Here is a 21,414-nt window from a genome sequence, read left to right as displayed (position 1 = left end):
ATGCCCTTGGCTACTGCCCCAAATTTTTCTTAGGATAAATTTCTAAAAGTGGACTCTCTTGGTCAGATAGTATATATGTTTTACTTTTGGATACATATTGCCAAACTGTTTTCTGGAAAAGATATTTTAATTCATACTCTTGGCAACAATGTATGCGAATGTCCCTTTCAGCCAGCAATAAATACGGTCTTTTTTAAGAAAAGAAAAGTTAACACGGGGCCAGAACAAAGACAGCATGTTGACAGCAGGGCTTGTAATGGCTAAATTGAAAGGAGGTAGCATCTCATGCTGAATAAAAAGGCTCTTGCAGCTGAGCAACCTGGTTTTGAGTCCCAGTTTTACCACTACCCAGTTATATAACATGGGGTTAGATAATTAACTTTCCAATCATTGTCATTTTTTACATGCAAAGTGGAGACATTAATAACGCCCGCTTTACAGTATTACTGTGAAGATTAAATAAGACAGGTTGTAAAGCCATTAGGCTAGCGCAGATCTCAATATATGGGAGTGACTGTAAGAAGACGTTCTGAATTGGCAGAATATCACCAATAACACAAATGAATTTCCATGGCACTCTCCTCTTAGCACAATCATTTGGAAGCCCATGGAGATTTCAACTTTGAGAATTCTCTCAGGCCTGTCCATCTGCAACTGCTAGAGTTTTATAACTGGTCGATTGGTTTGTAAAGTAGTTATAAATGCTTCTGGGATTGTTCTATTATAGGCATAATATCATAATCATCAACAACAGCATGAATAACAGGTTATCTAATGGATAGTGGTAAGAGAAAGAATCATGGTAATGGAGAATCACTAGCAGCTGAATTAGAATTCCAAACTCAGGACAGGCACACACAGACATCCACATACACAGTAATGCAGAGAAAATCTAAAATTTACTTTGCAATTTGTATGCTCTTTGGATTCTTTGAAAATTGATGGTTTTTCAAAAAATAGCTAATAGTCACTATGACACAAAATAGTGAGAGTGGATACCTGGCTTGATTTCATTATGAAATAATATATTCAATGATGCAACCTCACAAAATTTAATTCTCATTTATGGCTTCCTATGATGATTGCATTATTCCATTATTATGATTCCTTATTAGAAGGTGCTCATTATTACACTATGCTAGAAGCACCCTGCCCTGAAATGCATTCATTGAATTGTTTTCTCACACATTTTAATGATGTATATTCATGAGGGAATGAATGGTCTTGGAACACAGTAAACACATTTTTGCTAAAGTATTGTCTTTGATCATTAAGTTATATGTAACTTTCTCTTTGGAGGAGAAATTCTTTCCATTTTTCATCATGTGTCTTTTCATCAATTTTTTTTCTACTTTTTAACCCAGCACTTAACATTTATACATACGTTGCTTTAGGCATTGTATAATCCACGTTCTAAGAACGTTGATGGAAACCCAAAGGAGAATAAACTCATAAGTGCCCTTTCTTCCCACACCAATTCTACCTTTATCAGTCTTCTCTCTTAATTAGGGAATATTAATTCAGAAAACACATGTCAGCAAGAATGCTCAATTAGAGATAATAACAGACCCAGAAATGTCTTTGTACAATCAGAATATTTATTTATTTACCAAACTTTCGATATGATCCTGTTGGACTATGATTCATTTATAAAAGTTATATATGTATTGACTGTCAGAAGCCTGCTTTTTGTCTCTTATCATTTTAACAGAAAAGTAGCCTTGTGTGGCTGTAAAGTTTAGCAGTTCTTTGAGTTCTACTCGAGGCAAAGTTGGGATAAGCTCATCTTTATCATGAGCTAGTCTAGGTCAGAAGACCATGGGACTGGTAACAGGTATCTGAAGTAAAGCATCTAAATAATGGGAGGAAAGGTCTGGGTTAGTGAGATACGGTACTCAGGGCTTCATCTTTCAGCTCATCTGCACATCCCAACATCCAGTGATGGGATATCACTAAAAAGTTGTGGCCTGGGTAATCCTACAGTGGATTAACACAGGGGGGTATTATATCATGGGTGTATGAATCACTTATCCTTCAACCTAATCCACAGCTGAGCACAAGGCAATAGTTATCCACGGCTAAGAATTAGGCAGGTATGAAATCACAAGCCTCTCAGAGTCCAGGCAGAGTCAATGCTTAGTAATTTGAAATTTTCTACATCATTTTCCCTCTGTTTTCCAGTTACATGTTATATTGTGGTCTCCTAAAGACCCTTGGCATTAATCTCTCTGTAATTTGTTTCTATGCTGTGTCTTGGAGGCATTTGGTGGTGACCATCCAACTGAAAAATATTGCTTTGTTAGTTTAAAGAAACAATTTTCATCACAGATTTCCTTTCGCCTCCCTTAAAATGGTCCCTATCAGAGTCAATTACTAGTGATCTGCCTAATGTAACAGAAAGCCCCTTCTTTGTCCTGAAAATGTGCATATATATATACATATTTTTTTTCTACACACATAGCTGTTATGGGAAGTCTGCAGACTTAGACATCAACAAGTCCAACAAGCCCAGGACCCTTTAATCCTTTGATGAGAATAGCCTATATTTAACAACTGCAAATTTTCCATATGCTAGAGAAAGGCAAGAATGAACTTCCATGTTCGAAAAGCTGTGTGCGTTACAATAATCATCTTTATTTTAATTCCTTCAAATTAGTAACTTATGATTTAGTGTTTTAAACCACTGAATGAGAAGTCTCTGTTCACAGAATCTGGTCATATTTTACAAACATAATAGCATCATGGCAAATGATGTCTCTCCTTTCTCTACACATAAAAGCATCAGAGGGCCCACTTGCAAGTGGCTAGCCAGGGTGGGCGGGGCCTGAAGCCCGTTGCTAGGCTGCCTGAGTGGTGTTTCACCCAGAGGCTGACAGCAGGAGCTTTGGTTGCTTAGCAACCAGGTCCTCAGCTATAGCATTTTTCTTAATGAAGGTTTTTCACAATTCTCTGTGTGATTACCTCTGCTGAATATCTAGACGCATTACCTCTGAATTACCAACTCATTCCTCTTGATTAAGTACAATTTTGCATCAAAATGATTTTGTACAAGGTTGTTCCAAGTCTCTTCACATTTCCCTTTCTATTAGAACCATTGGCTAACTTGGTGGTGCTTCCAAACACTATTTTTTCTAGCTGTGATTTTGTACTTGAGAGTTACTCCATAAACATACTATGGTTTTAAAGGCATTTTAGGTCATCTCCAGGAACACTGCATGTGAGTTAAGGGCTGAGATCATAGTTCCATGTTCCATTTGGGTCTCAAAGTCATAAGTGAAAACATGTCCTTCTAGAGGCTGTCACCTCAGAACAGACTGGGAACTTTCTTATCTCTCATAGTTTGCAAAAAGAGAGGAGAGAGGAGATAAGTACTTGGTATGGTTGATTTCTTGAAGGCTTTTCTACATGGCATCTCTGATATAACCTGGATAGCATATTCAGAAAAACCTTTCATGGAAGTTTGAACTGTTATTTGTCAAAATTGAATAAGACTGACACTATTTCATCTATAATGAACTGACCGGACAATTCAGACTTTTACAGCATCATAAAGATGCCTCAACACCATCAGGCTTTTCCCAAATTGGTGTGTTAAATTGCGTTTTAACATATAATTATTAAAAGTTCAACTTGAGGGTTTTCAAAAGTAAAATTTGTACACCTCGGCTCCTTGACAGATACCTTTGTCTTACCAGTTCTTGTAAGTGTTGACAGATACCTTTGTCTTAACAGCTTTTGTAAGTGTTTACAAACTTGCTAAATATCCTTTAGAATTTAATATTATAATAGTCACAAGGCATTATATCATTTTATTCCTGATTCTGGAATTTTTATTTTCTCTGTCTTTTATAAAGATTCACACTAGAAGAAGATATACAAACCTGCCCTTCCTTTTTTTTTTTAACTACCATGAACACACACACATGAAACAAATCCAAAAAAAAAAAAAAAAAAAAAAAAAGGCATTGGATCTGAATTGCCCTCTTATGTAATAACTGCTCTGCTGCTTTTAGAAAATTTGTAGCCCACCTTCAAATTCTCAGGAGCCTTATGGTTTTATGGAAACAATATTGTCTTATGGGACTTACGGGAATCCTTCTGAATATACAGGGATTCTTTGAAAAATCACAAACGTGCATGTGGGTTTGAGGGATCATTGTCATAATTTATTGCACTGTGGTTTGTTCTGAATGAGATATATTTTCCATCACAAAATTCTAATCCTACACATAGACATTACACAGGCTCGCAAGTACATGAATAAATACTCATAAAAGTCAGAAATTCCATAGTGGTTACATTGTATCTGTAAGCCATTTGAGGACTTGTGATGTCAGAATCTAAGGTATGTAATAAATGTGGTTGACAATCTTGGTTTTGTATCAAAACCACCCATGGAGCTGTTACAAAATATAGGTGTCATTCCCTCACTGCCTAGAAGCTCTGATCTGATTGTTCTGGGTTTGGGCCTTTGAACCTGTTTTATTTTATTTTATTTTATGTTTTTTGGGGTAGGGTCTTGCTCTGTCACCCAAGCTGGGGTGCAGTGTTGTGACTGCAGCTCACAGCACCTTCGACCTCCTGGGCTCAAGTGATCCTCCCATCTCAGCCTCTTGAGTAGCTGGGACTACAAGGCTCATGCCACTACTCTTGGCTAATTTTTCAAATTTTTTTGTAGAGATGGGGTCTTGCTACACTACCTAGGCTGTCTCAAACTCCTGGACTCAAGCAATCCCTCCCCCTCAGCCTCCCAAAGTGCTGGAATTACAAGCATGAGCCACTGTGCCTGGCCTGTGCCTGTATTTTTAGACAGCTTCCTGAGTCAGACTGTAGAAGCCCGACATGCAAGAGCTTCCCCAAGGTCCACTGATGGTGAGGGTGAGACATGTGCACGCTCAGATGGGTTATGACATCCTCTTGCTCATACCGTACCTGGGTGGTGGCTGTTGAAGTAGTGCTGCTTCTTGATCCCCACATTTGTTGAAACTGTACTCTGATTTCTGCAAATGTTTCAATGATAACAGCAATAAACACGTTCTGAAAAAAATCACAAACCACATTTATCAAACTCTAAGAATGACAAAGCAGAGGGCAACCAAAACCAAACCAAAGATCTGCAGAACCATCACAGAACATAGACTTTCTTAGCACAATTCTCCGCAGTACCTTCACAAGCCAAGCGAGGAAGAAAATGAGAGTGATGAAATAGAAGTAGGAACGCCAACGGGGAAAGCTGTCAATTGCTCTGTACATGAGGAACACCCAACCTTCCTGCGAGGCGGCCTCATAGACGGTGAATATACTGGTTCCTGCCATGACAGAGGAGGACAGACTGAGTCACAGTTGACTTTTGAAATAAGAAACCATTTTCCAGGAAAACAATCCATATTTATCCACACTCATTTTCTCAATGACAAAAGCTTTTCAAAAATTGAAAACAGTAAAATGTGAAACATGCAACACATTTTACTGTTCTCACTCTTAAAATTTTAATAAAGTTGTTTCTGACTTGAAGTCAGGGTAATTTCAATATCTCTAGCAATAAAATAATTTGATATGATACCTTTAGCTGTTAAATGCAACTAATAATGTGGAAAAGGAAATGAACGGTCAAACCCAGTATGTATAGGTATAATTTTAAAAAGGATATGTACCATTTAAGCTTGCCACTTGGAGCCTAACACATTCAATAAGGTGAAAAGCACCTGCTATAGTTTTAACCAAAATGAAAGAAATGGCAGAACTGGGTTTCATTTGAAATCACTTTTTCATAGGGAGAGTAAAGTGTCTCAGGCTCCACAATGAATATGATGGAGCTTGTCTTTGGATTCCATGGTGTTACCGAACACCAAAATGTAAGGCAGCGAATCGCCAAATAGGATTTGTATTTTCTGGGAGGATTATCTCTTAGAAAGGACTTCTAGTCATGGAAAGAAAGGAAAGTTAAAAATATGTGGACAGATTTTTTAACATTGGCTAAGAGAACCTGAAATGCCATGTAGGGAAAAGATATGTTTAATCCTAACAACACTATGAGATGTTTTACAGATGGGGAAACTAAAGCATATAAAGTTAAAGTGACTTGTCTAAGGATGCAAAGATAATAATGAAGGGAACTGGAATTAACTCAGTCATTCTGGTACAAAGCCCCACACCTCCCAAATATGATGATATCTTGTCTCTTAATAGCCTTGCTGTAGTTAGTTTCTCTATCTGTAAAATGGGAAATAGCACAGACTTTATAGTGTTGTGAGGATTTAATGACTTAATTCCTATAAATCATAGGGTAGGTTCTTAAGATATTGCAGGTATCATTATGATTATAAAATTGAAAATAATTGCTCAATATGCTTTTGGGAGAAAACACACAAACATATATCACTGAAGTTGTTTATAAAATAACTATATGCTGTTATTCATAAAACTGGTAAACATTTGTACCTCAATAAATCCTACTTCTCTAAATAAGTTTTATTATTACAGAATATAAAACCAATCTCCACTCATATATTTTCTAATTACATAGGAATTTAAACTAGAATGTGTGTATGACCAAGCATCCAAGCTAAGAAGAGGGTTTTGCACACGTTGGGGCAGCTTCACTGTTTCTTTGAGCCCGTGCATGAGAAAGCAGAATCAGAACATCAGCAAACACCAATGCAAGCAGAACAGAAGGAAGTCCAGCCGCAGACTTGATGACAAGAGAGAAAAAGAGGCTGGAAAGAAAAGCTAAGAGAAAGAAGAAAAGCATATTCCTATCACCTATTATGTGTTAATGTGTGTTAATATACTTTACATAGAATTTAACTTCATAAATGTCCTGCCTCTCATTTTAAAAATCATATTTTGTACATTGGTACTGTAACTCCTTATCATACAGCTGATATTTGTGAAGCATGTTGAGTTTCTAGGCTCTGTAACACACTTACATGCTAAGGAAATCTGTGTCTTATTAGTTAGGCAGACAGGGAAGTGGGCATGAGGGCAGATATTATCAATACCATCTTACAGAAAAGAAAAGTGAAGGTCACTGGTTAATGAAGCTCTCCAAGGTGGAAAGTATAGAACCAGAAATGGAACCCATATCATCGGGTCATAAATTTTTTTTTTTTCTTTACCATGCTATTTATATTTTCTCTTGATTGAGACTGGGGCTTTAACAAGAAATTGCTAATGGGTAGAAACATAGAGTTAGATAGAAGGAATAAGTACTAATGTTCCATGGCAGAGGAGGGTGATTATAGTTAACAACAATGTATTACATATTTCAAAATAGCTAGCAGAGAGGCCTTGAAATGTTCCCGACACATAGAAATATAAATGCTTGAGGTGATGGATATCCTAAATATCTTGATTTGATAATTATGCATTTTACCCATAAAACAAAATATCACAAGTACCCCATAAATATGTACAATTATTATATATCAATAAATATGTTAAAAAGAGATTATTTTCTCTTATTATCCTTAAATACAGTTAATGTTTTTCTGAGGGATTATGATGGCTAAGTTTATTGTATATCGATCATCTTTAAACATAAAACCAATTAACTATAAAATAGTTCCTTTTGTTTGCACATCATTTCTTAAAAGTTGACTTTTAAGAAAAAGGTTCAGGGAGGAACACCACATACATAAAATGTCAACAGCAAACAGAAGCAACTGTTTTTATTAATGATTCATAGGTACTAACACTGGACAAAACCTTTGCTTATGTGCACTGAATAGGAAACAAATTTTTAACATTAAACAAATAATTTATAATTTATATCCCTTATTTTCCTCTAGGTTTTTGAATGAAAACAAAAACGTGGCTACAGAAATCCATTATTATCTACCATTAAAGTCTAACAGCTGTACTAACTGAGCATTTTCCTGTAAAATATGGAGCTTGTCACCATAAAATTCAATTTGAGAGGAACACTGAATATTATCCTCCCTGTCTCTGTCCAGATCTTTCTTAATTACATCTACAAACAAGATGTCATTTGGAGTTAAGTAAAAAAGAGCACATTTAACAAGTAGCCTTAAAGCTTCCACTCTATTTTTTTTTCTAATTAGACAAAGGAAAAAAGGAAAGAAGCAGAAACTCACAGTACAGCTCAAAGAGAAGGTTTGTTCATACAAAGAGGTGAGACATTTGTGAAAATATAACCAAAACACTCCCCAGGAAGATGCTGACTATGGAAAGAAATGTTTCCCATATGTGAACTGCACTGGGTAGAAAGGCTGTGAAGAAGTAGCAGTTACAAAGGCAAAGGCAATGGACTAAGATGGTCCTTCCTCATCACTTTTCTACTCCCAGCTTTGCCAAATATAGCAAAAGAAATCACTTTTCAATAATGATTTTCCAATGGTTGGCCAATATTTAAACTGACAAAAATCAAATAAATGTTCCTTTCATTTTCTTTGGGAAGTGGAGGACTCTCAGAAAGAAATTGTAGCTGCTGAAATGTCTTTTGCACAGTCCCGTTCTCGCTGCTGGCCCTGAACTGCTTCCCTCTGACCCTCTTGGCAGACTCCTGAGCTGCCCAGCTCAGCTCCTCTCTGCCCTTAGCTACACTAGGCAATGGCCCTCAGTACTCCCAGAGAGCCTCCCATTCACCTATCTCATGTCACTCATCATGCTGAATTCTCTACCTTGTTTGTTTCCCTCACTAGGTGTGAGCACTCTGAAGTTAAAACTGTATTTTTCATTTCTGTACCAGATGCTGAGGAGCACTCAAAGATTGTTGATGAATTAAACAACGATTTTGTAGCCTACAGACATACGAAAGCATTTCTCAAATATTTGCTTTCAATTAATTCTTCCTCAATATTAATACTGCACAGACAATTTGGAAACTATTTTATAGTGAATTGACTTCGTTTTGCCGATTTTCAAATTTCTCTTAAAACACCTGCATGCTCATATATAAACATAAAAACCCATCCTAAACACACAGAAAAGTCTTCATCTACTGTTTGATCCAACATGGAAAATTTCTGGGAAGCACAATGATTCATATAAAATATTTTTTCTAGATGCGCTGCAGAATATTTTTAGTCTACTTTAATTACAGAACTAAAATTTCTGGCTAAACGACCATATTTTTGTTAAATGAAAAATGATGCTTGACAACAGCACCTGGGAATATAACGCATTAATTTTTTAGAGAACAATAAGGCCTGTTCCAAAAATATCCCTGGAGAGCTCTTGGAATAGCACTACTCTCTCAGACCTTAACCTCTCAAGGCACAAATTAAGGCTGTGCAAGAAATGCAATCACAACAATGTTACTCATGAAAATCAGTTCTCCTGACTTCATTCTTTCTGACTTCTTCCACTGGTGGTTTGAATTTATTAAATAAGAAGACCACAAGTCTACGTTTAGAAGATAAATACTAACCTTGAAACTTTCTACACACTTCCTGTATCGAGAATGAGTACAGGATATTTTTGTATAGCTCTGAATGAAATTATATCCCCATCTGTTTTTATTACCTTCAGGATTTTATTGACTGCCTTGCCGTCTTCTGCTGACTCTTTTCCCATGAAAAAAAGAGGTGAGATATTTGTGTTTTGGGAGTACTCCCATTTGTTTCTTCTAGTCTCAGGTTAATAACCACATTGTCATCCCACTCTCAAGTGAGAGGGTCATAAAATTGTGATGATAACTAGTAACACACTACAAATCTGGGGTCCTACCACTAAACCTCTCTCCAAACACAAACCACCTACAGTACTATTCTAATGATGGGAATACCTGATCTACCGTGATGGAATTTGGAAAGTTAGAATTGGAGACGTAGGCCCGAGACAGTGGAATAAGAATGAGTCAGTACCCAGGGGCTTGGTCTGAATAATCACCTTCACTCCCACACTCAGAGTTTTAAGAACAAAGAGGATTTATTTTAGGACCATCCATTTCTTTCTCTCTCCCAGCGTTTGGATCCTCAGCAATGTTCTTGAACTTTAACCCCTCCAGGGATACGGAACACACTATCTTCTGAGGCAGCTCCATATCAGGTAGGCAAGAGCCCATTCACTGGATGCTGCCAGGCCTCAGTCCCTTTGGGAATCTCTCTTGGCCTTGCAAGGCACAACAAGCTATAGGAGTCTGCAGCATTAGTCCTTGCAGCCCCTTTGAGTGAATCATCCTTTGTTTTACCCAGGTCATCCTGCTTTAGGTGCTCGTTTTCTTATCTGGTCCTTTAACTCCTCCAATCCAATCTACTGTTTATGAAATCGGCCTGATTATCTGGCTTCACTTACTGTCTGGGAATAGAATTTCATCTGTGGTGAACAAAATGACAACTTTCTTGTTACTCAAGATCATCAGTTTCCCTCAGACTTTTCTAAATCACTCTTTCTGATCCTCCAGCTGACTGATCAGACATCACCCTTTTCAGAGAGAAGCTGATCGACTTTGTCCTTGTTAAATTTCAGCTTGAGCATCCCCCTCAGTTGGAAGGGAAAAGAAACTTACATGTTACTCAACCACTACACATGGATGACTATGCTGTATCAGTGTCTCAATGAACTGTCTACTGTCAGTCCAGTAGACTTAACTGTGGAAGTGTACAATCCTTATCCTAAACTCCAAATAGATATTTATTTGCTCAACTACAGTTGCAATGACTATTCAATCCTGAATGGTGGTCAAATAAGAGCTTGATATTTACACACGTGCATGATTATAAGTACAGCTTGCTCAAGATGGGGTGGGTTGTGCTATACTGGGTTTTATTTTATTTATTTTTTATGTTTGCATATATACAACTTGTCCTAATCTCCAGCTATTTTTTTTCTTTTTTGAGATGGAGTCTTGCTCTGTTACCCAGGCTAGAGTGCAGTGACTTGATCTCAGCTCACTGCAACCTCTGCCTCCGGGTTCAAGTGATTCTCTTGCCTCAGCCTCCCCAAGTAACTGGGACTACAGGCACACGCCACCATGCCCAGTTAATTTTTGTACTTTTAGTAGAGACAGGGTTTTGCCATGTTGGCCAGGCTGGTTTCGAACCCCTGACCTCAGGTGATCCACCCACCTCGGCCTCCCAAAGTGCTGGAACTGCTCCATAGGGCAATATTCTTATTAAACTGCAGAACTAATGAAGAAAGGGAGCTATGAATAGTTTAAGAGAGAACTTGCTGAAGCTACCCAAAATGTAAGCTTGGTACTAGTGACATCTGCAGATGGATGATGCTTTAATGGGAAGGTCTGTCCTGTGCCTTGCAGGATGTGTAGCGACATCCCTGACCTCTACCCACTAAATTCCAACGGCCCCTCCAACCCCCAACCAAAAATATCTGTAGACATTGACCAGTGGCCCCTGTTGGAAAAATTGCCCAATTGAGAAACACTTTTCTAACTTGACAGCCTTTCTGATTCTTCAGCTTTTGCCCTGCAGTGCCTAGCACAGGGTCTAGCATAAAATTTATATTATTTTTGAAATGAATTGAATCTCTTCACTTGAGATCAAAGGCGAGATTTAAAAATGACATTTTATTCTCCCTTAAAGATTTCTGAAGGTTAAAAGCCTAGCTCCTAAGACATCGCTTGTTTGTATAAAGTATTTGCCACACAGTGGACAGCTCAATAGTACCATTACATAAATTTTTATCATTTTGCTCTTTTAACAACTAGGCACTGAAAACAAAAGCTTATTCCTTTTTAAACTTCCTGCTATGTAATAAGATGACTATATACATGCATATCTTAGAGTTTGGGGGAAGGGAGGCTATCTCTACTTGCAGAATGAGCCGTTACAAAAGTACATTAATTAAAATTGAAAAAGAAAATTAACATATTTTGAATGAAATAAATAGTGCAAAATTTTCCCGAACGAAATTAAATGACTACCTTCTGAACTGTCCCAAGACAAACCACACACACGGTTTTTTTTTTTTTTTTTTTTTTGGAAAGCTTTCAGGTTTTTCTTCTGAATCGAGATGAGATATTCAGTATATTCATAGAAAAACACAGAAGAAAACAGACTAATTCTTAATCCATGTTGATAGACTCCGGTTCTGTCTGGACCATGAGACAGATAATACAAACTTGCAAAACAGTTCAATGTTTTCTACAATGAAACCTAAGCAGCAGCCACCAGATTTAGAACAAAGCGGCTGCCTCTTCAATTCAGCTACAACTTGCATTTGTGGTCACTTGTTGATGACAAAATCTATATTGAAATTATTATTTCTTTTGTTTTTGGTGAACTCTCAGTTTCTCTCACCCTCTGATAATCTCTTCGCTCAGATATACCATATTTTATGCAGATTTTAGCCACATATTAAAAAAATATTTTAGCCAACAGTCAGTAGTGAGATTGACTGTAACTTACTATAATGTTTTTCTTCACCAAATTTCCCCACACCATCTCAATACTTTCTTCTTAACTGAGAGCTGGTTCTGTGGTAAGAGTAGATTGCACCCCAACAGTAGTTATCATAAAGTAAATGTATTTAGTGTGAGATAATTAAAAAAAAAAGCAGCAGTGAGGGATGTGTACTCTTAAGGTGGACATCTGGACTCAACACAATGAACCTTTGTCACTGTGGCTGGATGATCCACATACACGAAATAAGATCATGTGGATCAGCAGACCAGCAATAGCGAGCAAGGTGCATTCTGAATTGCAGAGATTTATTAAACAATGAACCAGCCAGAATTAAATTACTCGTGAATAAAATTACTAGTGAATAAAACCTCTGTAAACCATGTTTACTCTCTCCCACCCACCTACCTTCCACCCTTCCTCCCTCCCTCCCTCCCTCCTTCCTTCCTTCCTTTCTTCCTTCCTTTCTCTCTTTTTTTCTCTCTTTTTTCTTTCTTTCTCTCTCTCTCTTTCTTTCCTCCTTTTCTTTTTTTCTTTTTTTGAGATGGAGTCTCGCCCTGTCACCCAGGCTAGAGTGCAGTGGTGCTATCTCAGCTCACTGCAGCTTCCACTTCCCGGGTTCAACTAATTCTCATGCTTCAGCCTCCCAAGGAGCTAGGATTACAGGCGTGAGCCACTACGCTCAGCCTCACAAAAATATCAGTATTTTCCCTGATAGACTGTGCTGTAACATTGTGCCTATAATAATAATCTTCACCACAACTTGTCCACACACTCAACTCATGTGCTCCACACACTGAGCCTGAGGCTTGCCACGTGGCATATCAAGGTAATAAAACAAAACAAAGCTAAAACCACATTTTTTATTTGCTATTCCAGAACATGGAACAAACACAAAAGGACTTTTTTATTATAAATGTCTTAAAAACATTTATAAACTTTATGTTTTTGAGCTACTTTAATTTTGATTTTGGTTTCTTTGTTTTTTTTACACTTAAGCACTCTTTCGGCACACCTTGCCATATTGGCAAAAATCACTTTGTTACCTTAAACCATACACATGTTTACATATATCTTCTAAGTTAATTTTTTATAAGTAATAAAGAATCATAATTGAAATATGTTTCTTCAAATGTAGAAAACTTAAGTTCCAAGTTCTGAATGGAAAATACTCCAAGAAAAGGAGAGGTGAAGGCTTTCACTATAGTATTCACAAATGGAAAAGAAGTGTTGACAAGCTGGATGCTGACATTGGCAGGAAAATGTAGGTACTACAGCAGAACAGTTCCCAGGACGCTCAGTCCACACGCCAACTAAAGCACTCCCCGTCTCCCCGTGATTGGCCATTTCCAGGTAGGCTGAGAGTAAGGGTAACAAAGAAATCATGTCAGACACCTCTAGGCCTGTGAGTCAGCCTTCTGCCTTTGAGGAGTAGTGATGTCAGGTCAAAAGAGCTTCTTGGAAATGTATTTTCCATTAGTTGTCTTAAGAAGAAAGGAAAGGCCAGGTGCAGTGGCTCATGCCTGTAATCCCAGCACTTCGGGAGGCCAAGGCAGGTGGATCATGAGGTCAGGAGCTTGAGACCAGCCTGGCCAACATGGTGAAACCCTGTCTCTACTAAAAATACAAAAATTATCCAGGCATGGTGGCATGCACCTGTAATCCCAGCTACTCGGGAGGCTGAGGCAGGAGAATTGGTTGAACCTGGGAGGCAGAGGATGCAGTGAGCCGAGATTGCGCCACTGCACTCCAGCCTGGATGACAGAGTAAGACTCTGTCTCAAAAACAAAAAAACAAAACTTGAAGACAAGACAAGAAAAAAAACCCTACACTTTGCCACCGTTAGCTGTCAGTTACAGTTCCTAACATTCCAATCATCCATTACTTCTTACCTAGGTAACCTGTATGAGTCAGTACACCCTGGACCTCAACTTCCATGGATGCGCTAGGGCAGTGATGATACTGCTGGTCACCACTAAGGCACTAAAGAAAAGTTAATTAGAAGCTTTTCAATTGTCCTAAAGAGTAAGCAAAATATGTCATACCAGAAATATGTTTCCTCTTAGGGTCTTTTAGCTTTGTCACCCATATTTGGAAGATTTATTGGAAAGAAATCTTTTCAAAGGAAATTAAGGCAAAAGGGCTAGAACTTTGCATAATGTTAAGGTGATGATAGTTATGACATAAAAAATTCATAATAGTCCAAAAATTAGAACCAAGTATTTGGCAAAAGTACTAAGATATTTTTCCTATTTTGAGATATGCACATAGTTCATATCTGCACCATCATACACATTCAATAAAAATAAAAATGCAAAAGTTAACAATAAGGTAGACCTGGTCAGTCTACCTCAGAATAGCTACAAGAGCAATTATTTATTTATGTTTTATAGGTAGGCTGAATGATCTAGTGAATAATCTCAGAATAAAAAGATCAACCAAGATTGGAAATAAATAATTGACATTTGTTTATAAAGGCATATTACAATCCAATTTTTAAAAACCCAATTTGGATCTAAGTGGGAGGAAAGAAACATGCCTGAGTGATAGTGACCAAATGTAATTTAAAAATATATGAGATAACAAATGCAAATAATGTATGGAATTAACTAAAAATAAAGTTCTTATTTGTATTACGATAAATGCCAAATTTACACTGAATTTCATCAACTTAAATATTTACAATACAACACTAAAAGCAAAGATGTGTTCTAGTATCATTTGTAATAATATTACAATTTAATGGTTAAAACTGAATAGAAAATGTTAACTAACTGCTAAAAATTTGAAGCTATACATGGAGAAATTTTTCTTATACCTTCACATTTACATATACGAACAAAAATATTCACAGAATTTTTCCTGTATTTGCTATCCACATTCTTACGTAAGCTTCCAAAGCCCGAAAACACGTTTAAAATTGAAATTTGTTCAACTGGTTTAGATTTTTTTTTCCAGTGTGCTTCAGATTCCAGTTTAGATTTATTAAGGTTACACTAAAATTAAAAATTATTTTTCATGTATTAAGTTATGCTACCAAGAAAGCTCTATACTGTATAGTCCTACTCTTCCAGCATTTCCAATGTAGACCAGAACTCTACAGAGGTGAGAGAAGAATGTGAGAAAATTGTCATCAATTAACTTTTAAAACAGTGTTGATTTCCAGTTACTTTCAGTGTGCTCAGCATTTTTCTTGTTGTGAAGACAGGATTGATAACTTCCAAGCTCTTTACGAGCAGAAACAGAAACCAGAAGTCAAAAAAGCTTCGTTTTAAGATATAGATCAAAACTACTACAGATAAATGAACATATTTGATTAAAATGAGTTTTAAATGAATGTCTACAAAGACGTGGTTCTCTGCTTACATGTGGTCTAGTCTGCCTGGTCACAATTTGGCTTATGCATCACTAACAGTATAGGATGAAAAGGCCATCATTAGCACCAACGGAGGCTGAACTATGATGAGGCGATTCTCCTGGTGGACCCCAAGACACTATGTCAGAATAATACGTTATAAGTCATCTTCCCCACCAACAACTTTTTCTATTTACGTTTTAATGTTTGCCTGTTTTTTCCTGCTTGATTTTAACAACTAACTACAAGGCACATTAGATACAGAAAACATAATAGAACAGTGGCAAAGGAGGAAGGAAAACGGTCATTCATGGAATATGGTTCAAGTACCCATTACATAATAGCACAACAAACTTAATCAAAGCCAGAGAGCTTTGGGCAGCTGTGATCTGGCCTGCTTATGCCTGGAATAAAATGTCTTTCCGCGCTGTCATTAGGCACATTGGCAAGACTGCTGCACCAGACCAGAGCTCATTTGACCAGCAATCATACCTTTCTAGCAAGTATCTGGGCTAACGACCTCAAGAGAGCAATCAGACATTTGCGCTGTGGCTGATGGAGTAATACGAACTTGCTATTCCTGACTGGGAGGAATACAGAAAAATCATCCCTGGAAATGCTAGCTAAACTCCAACATGAAGAGAAATATGTTTGAAATATGGAGCAATTGGCAATTATTTAAAACTTTAAAAGTATTTTATTTAATTCACTATTCAGAAGGTATGACACACTGTTATTTTTCATCAACCAACGCAGGGTATTCATAAGTCTTTCTGTAGAGTGTGTATGTATGTGTTCGTCTTACAAATCACTCTGCAGTCAGGTGTTTGAGCTTTAATGACCTCCATTTAAAGTCTGAGGAAACATCTAAAATGATTTTTATTTGAATTTTTTTTGTACTTTAATTTTCTTTTTAATTTGAAGTACATTTATTTCAGATGTAATGACTTTTATTTTATTATTATGTTATGATTTTTATTTTATTTTTAAATTTACTTTAAGTTCTGGGATACATGTGCAGAATGTGCAGGTTTGTTACATAGGTATGCATGTGGCATGGTGGTTTGCTGCACCTATCAACCAATCTAGATTTAAGCCCCACATGCATTACGTATTTGTCCTCATGGTCTCCCTCCCCTTCTTTCCCACCCTCTGACAGGCCCTGGTGTGTGTTTTGTTATTTTTTAAGACAGGGTTTGGCTCTGTTACCCACGATGGAATGCAGTGGTGCCATCTCAGCTCACTTCAATCTCCGCCTGGGATTACAGGCGGATGAGGAGCTGGGACTACAGGCACTCACTACCACACCTGACTAATTTTTGTATTTCTTGTAGAGACCAGGTTTTGCCATGTTGCTCAGGCTGGTCTTGAAGTCCTGAGCTCAAGCAGTCCACCCACCTTGGTTCCCCAAAGTGCTGGGTTTACAGGCATGAGCCACCACACCCGGCCTGGAATAATTTTTTTTTTTTTTTGAGACAGATTCTTGCTCTGTTGCCAGGCTACAGTGCAGTGGGTGGATCTCAGCTCACTGCAATCTCCGCCTCCTGGGTTCAAGTGATTCTCCTGCCTCAGCCTCCCGAGTAGCTGGGACTATAGGCCCCTGCCACCATGCCCAGCTAATTTTTGTATTTTTAGTAAAGATGGGGGTTTCACCATGTTGGTCAGGCTGGTCTTCATCTCCTGACCTGGTGATCTGCCTGCCTTGGCCTCCCAAAGTGCTTGGATTACAGGCGTGAGCCACCACGCCCGGCCTGGCCTGGAATAATTTTTACAGAAAAAATTATTGTTATTGTTTGTTGACAAAATCCAGCATTACATATCTGACAGTTTTTATGAACCTCTGTACTAGATTTATTCAACAAGATTAGGAATGAGAGGGCAGGTAGGTCAAATGTCTCTTATTGGGACATGAAGAAATGGAGCTGAATGTTGTATCCAACTCTCTTATTTGGTTAACTTGGTCACTTTCTGCCTTCTCATCATTGGTGGTTACTTACTGGTTGGAAGGAAATAAGTACCTGCTATGATAGTTGTGTTTCGTAATTCTCTTATATTTGAATAAATTTGCTATTGCCTAATGGACACTTATAAAATATCCAGCACAAATCATTGAAGTTAAAGGGGCACAAGGACATTTCATCGTCTACATAGACATTTTAGTGAGATGACTCTTTCATTTGGCCTATTTAATTTTTCTAGCCTTTTAACCCTTATGTTTTGACCTAGAATTCTTGACTACCTCATACTGTAAAAAGAGACAACAATCAAAAGGCTAATATTGAAGGTTTAATCTTATTTGCATGACAAATTCAAGTCCAACAATACCTCTTGTCTCCGTTTATCTCAAAGCTTTAATTTTAGGGAGGCACAGATTCTGTACAATGTAGGTTATACCATTGCTTATCTCATTGTATTGGAAAAATGCAGTATTTATAAAAGTTTTTCCAAGTTTTAAAGTTTAAAGTTGTTTATCTTTTTGTCCCTTTGTAGATTGTAAACTCCACGAAAGCAGCCACTCTGTATTGGTCACCACCATATTCCTAGTGCCCGGGCCAGTGCCTGGCAGATAAAACACAGGTATGTTCATCTGGACAAAACATAAAATGTAGAGTAAATGGGCAAAGGAAAGTAACAAAGCAGAGAAAGGTCAGGGAGAGAGGCCGGTGGAAATATTCAAAGAGGAAACACATGTAAAAGGGAAGGGTGTGTTGGACCATGCGAAGAGCCACAATTATAGAGGTCAGCAGACTTTGAAAGCTGGCCAGTCTGCTCATCTGCCATCCTGGAGGGTCTCCAGGAGGGGACTATCCAGATTAATTTCCATGAATGGTGCCTGAGGCCAGTTGGTGACCCACACCAGCTGCCAAAGCTCCCAAGGCTGCAGACCTGCTTTGCTGACTGAGGATGCCCCAGGCCCTCATTGCCAGACTCAGCCACCTCCCTTGAGAGGCACTGCATTCCCGGCATCCCTTCCCACAGTATCTCTCACGCATCGCTAGCTCAATGGCTTCACTTGTCTCCAGACACTGGCTTCCATTTCCTCTGCAGATGCTCATTTCATGGCCTCATGTGGCCCTTCTCCCACGTCGGTCCTCAGAAATGTGGGTCGTGGGTTGTTTTACTCTCCATGTCGAGAAATCCCTCTAGGTCCAGTCATGCAGGCACTGAGAGAGCTGCTCTGGCCTCCCCTCTGCCCTACCCTTGTCCTGGTGATTCTTTTTTTTTTTTTTTTTTTTGAGACGGAGTCTCGCTCTGTCTCCCAGGCTGGAGTGCAGTGGCCGGATCTCAGCTCACTGCAAGCTCCGCCTCCCGGGTTCACGCCATTCTCCTGCCTCAGCCTCCCGAGTAGCTGGGACTACAGGCGCCCGCCGCCTCGCCCGGCTAGTTTTTTGTATTTTTTAGTAGAGACGGGGTTTCACCGTGTTAGCCAGGATGGTCTCGATCTCCTGACCTCGTGATCCGCCCGTCTCGGCCTCCCAAAGTGCTGGGATTACAGGCTTGAGCCACCGCGCCCGGCCTGGTGATTCTTTTATATGAGTCCTGATGCTGGTTTTGACTTTAGAGCCATTGCTTGCGTTGCTTCAGTGTCTACATGGCATTTGCAGGAGGTGGGACACCATCGTCCTCCACCTCAGCATCCCAAACATTAGAATATCACCACATTCATTAAAGTGTCTGAGACTTGTCACAAGTTGGTGTAGGTCAGGCTTGGCTCATTTAATCCTCACTGCCACCTTAGTACAAAGAACACCATTTTACTGATAAAGAAAGCAAGTTCTGCCATTTGCTAAGGTCACATGGCAAGGAAGTGCTACTGTGGGTTGGATCCTGCCCTCCACTCAAGCTTAATCCCCTGTTCCTATCAGGCTTTCTTCATGTGGAGGAAGTTCAGGTGCTATTATCAGGTGCATTTTCTTGGACTCTGAGAACCCAGGCTCCTCCCTGCAGTTTCTGAGGTAAGGGGTAGGGCTCTGAGATGCCTTCAGTCCCTGGAAGAGTCAAGAATAGGCTGGGCTTGAAGTTCATGTTGTTGCATGATTATTAACCACAAACAATAGACATGAGTATTTTATTTGGGGCAATTATTGCTATGAACTTCTAAGTCAGGGCAAGGTCTCAGTTTCATTTTCCTGCTCCTATTATAGAGATCCTTGGGTGCTTAGCCCCTCTCTGTTGCTTGGAGAAAAACCTCATGTTTTGGGTTAGCTTCTGGGCAGAGCAACGGTGGTGTGGGCCCCATTAGACAGCTCCAACCCATGGAAGCCACAGACAACTCTTGGCCAAAAACCCAGAACAGTCATAACCTTGAACTTCCTACGGCTGTCACAGATTACGCAGATGGAGAGAAACATCCTGTTACATGGCCAGGCCTTTCTCTATTTCAATTCTCTATCAACACACTGGCAAGTTCATTCTTATCATTCTCACATTAAAAGCGAAAAGACTGTGGCTTAATGAGACTAAACACATCCCTGAGTTCGTCTGGAGTGGCATTCCGATGAATCCGTGCTCGCCTCCACAGACTACGTTCTTTCCACTCTGCCATGCATGTCTGAACTTTCTGAAACTTTTCTTGGCTTGGTTTTGAGGAATTTGAACAAATTCCTGTCTGGTATACTTTGTGAAAGCAAAAATTCTGCTTTTAAAATTAAACAAACTAGCCCAAGAAAAGGGAAGGGAGGAGGGGTGAAATTTCCTCTCTGTGTTTTGGATTAGCAATAGTTCTTCTGTGCTTCTGCTTGGGGTGGGGAGAACATTTCTCTGCCTTCTCTGCGCTCCTAGCGCCTCAAATGATTGTCTGACAAGAGTAGGTAAAGATAGTTTTAAATACTCTCAGAGCTCTAACCAAAATTCGAAATTTAAAATTTAAAAAGCAGTACGATTTTAATTATTTTCACGAATGTGTTAGTAAATCAGAACAATATAAAATTTAGCAGTGGCTCTGATTTAGCTTTTGGGTGTACTGGGTGTACCTTTTGGATATTCCGTACAATTACTGAAATTCTAACTATGGCTTTGTTCTGTGTTACAAATGTAATCATTTGAGAAGTAGAATATAAAATAGAGAAATTAGTTTATAAAAATAAATTTGTTTTGACTTCAGTAAAGTCAAATTTCATGGCTTCATTTTTGGAATATATTTATAATGGACTGGGCATTTTGTCCTTTTGTTCTTTAAGCCTGTAGTAGATATTACTGCTTGCGACTCTGGACTCATTCTTCTCTTCTTCCTGGGCACCTGGTTGCTTGGTGAGATAATATGCTGCCTAGAATTTTCTGCAAGGAGGTGTGGCCTTGTGACAAAGTTCTTCCTGATGTGTGCAACTCCCAAGCCATCTACAAAACAACTCCTTCCCTGGACTCATTTTTCCCTTCCCTTCCACCAGCTAGAAATAGAGAAGCCAAGGACAGACTTGGAGAATAAGTGTTGAGTTTGGCAGAGATGCCACAGAGGCCTGCACTTTGGGATGACTTCATGGGCCCAGCCCATCCAACTACCCACATACCTAGGATGGCAGCTTCAGAAAGAAACCAACTTGTGTCTTGCTTGAGCCATTGTATTGTGAGTTCTCTCTTTAAAGCTTACTTTACCCCAACTATTACATAGACTAAGACTCAAAGTAGCTATGGCCCATGGGCCCAGTTCTCAAAAATGGCTGATGTTCACAGGGATGTCTGTTTGGAAAAAAATATGCTAACTAAAAATTATTGATATACAGACATTTTAGAATTTCA

General features: G+C 38.7%; 1 protein-coding gene across 5 annotated transcripts in view; it reads right to left on the bottom strand.

Moving 5' to 3' along the window:
* The window catches only part of LOC105478008 (sodium leak channel, non-selective), a 369,785-nt gene that overhangs the window by 240,084 nt on the left and 108,287 nt on the right, over nucleotides 1-21,414 (bottom strand). For all 5 annotated transcript variants that reach the window (XM_071081072.1, XM_071081074.1, XM_071081073.1 and 2 more), the window contains 2 exons: nucleotides 5,167-5,309; nucleotides 4,933-5,037 (listed from right to left, as the gene is read on the bottom strand). In XM_071081072.1, the coding sequence (XP_070937173.1) occupies nucleotides 4,933-5,037; nucleotides 5,167-5,309 (248 nt within the window). The remainder of the gene's footprint in view (nucleotides 1-4,932; nucleotides 5,038-5,166; nucleotides 5,310-21,414) is intronic.

Source organism: Macaca nemestrina, chromosome 16 (genome assembly GCF_043159975.1).
Source record: "Macaca nemestrina isolate mMacNem1 chromosome 16, mMacNem.hap1, whole genome shotgun sequence".
NCBI classification, from domain to species: domain Eukaryota; kingdom Metazoa; phylum Chordata; class Mammalia; order Primates; family Cercopithecidae; genus Macaca; species Macaca nemestrina.
This window is presented reverse-complemented; position numbering and strand designations above follow the sequence as displayed.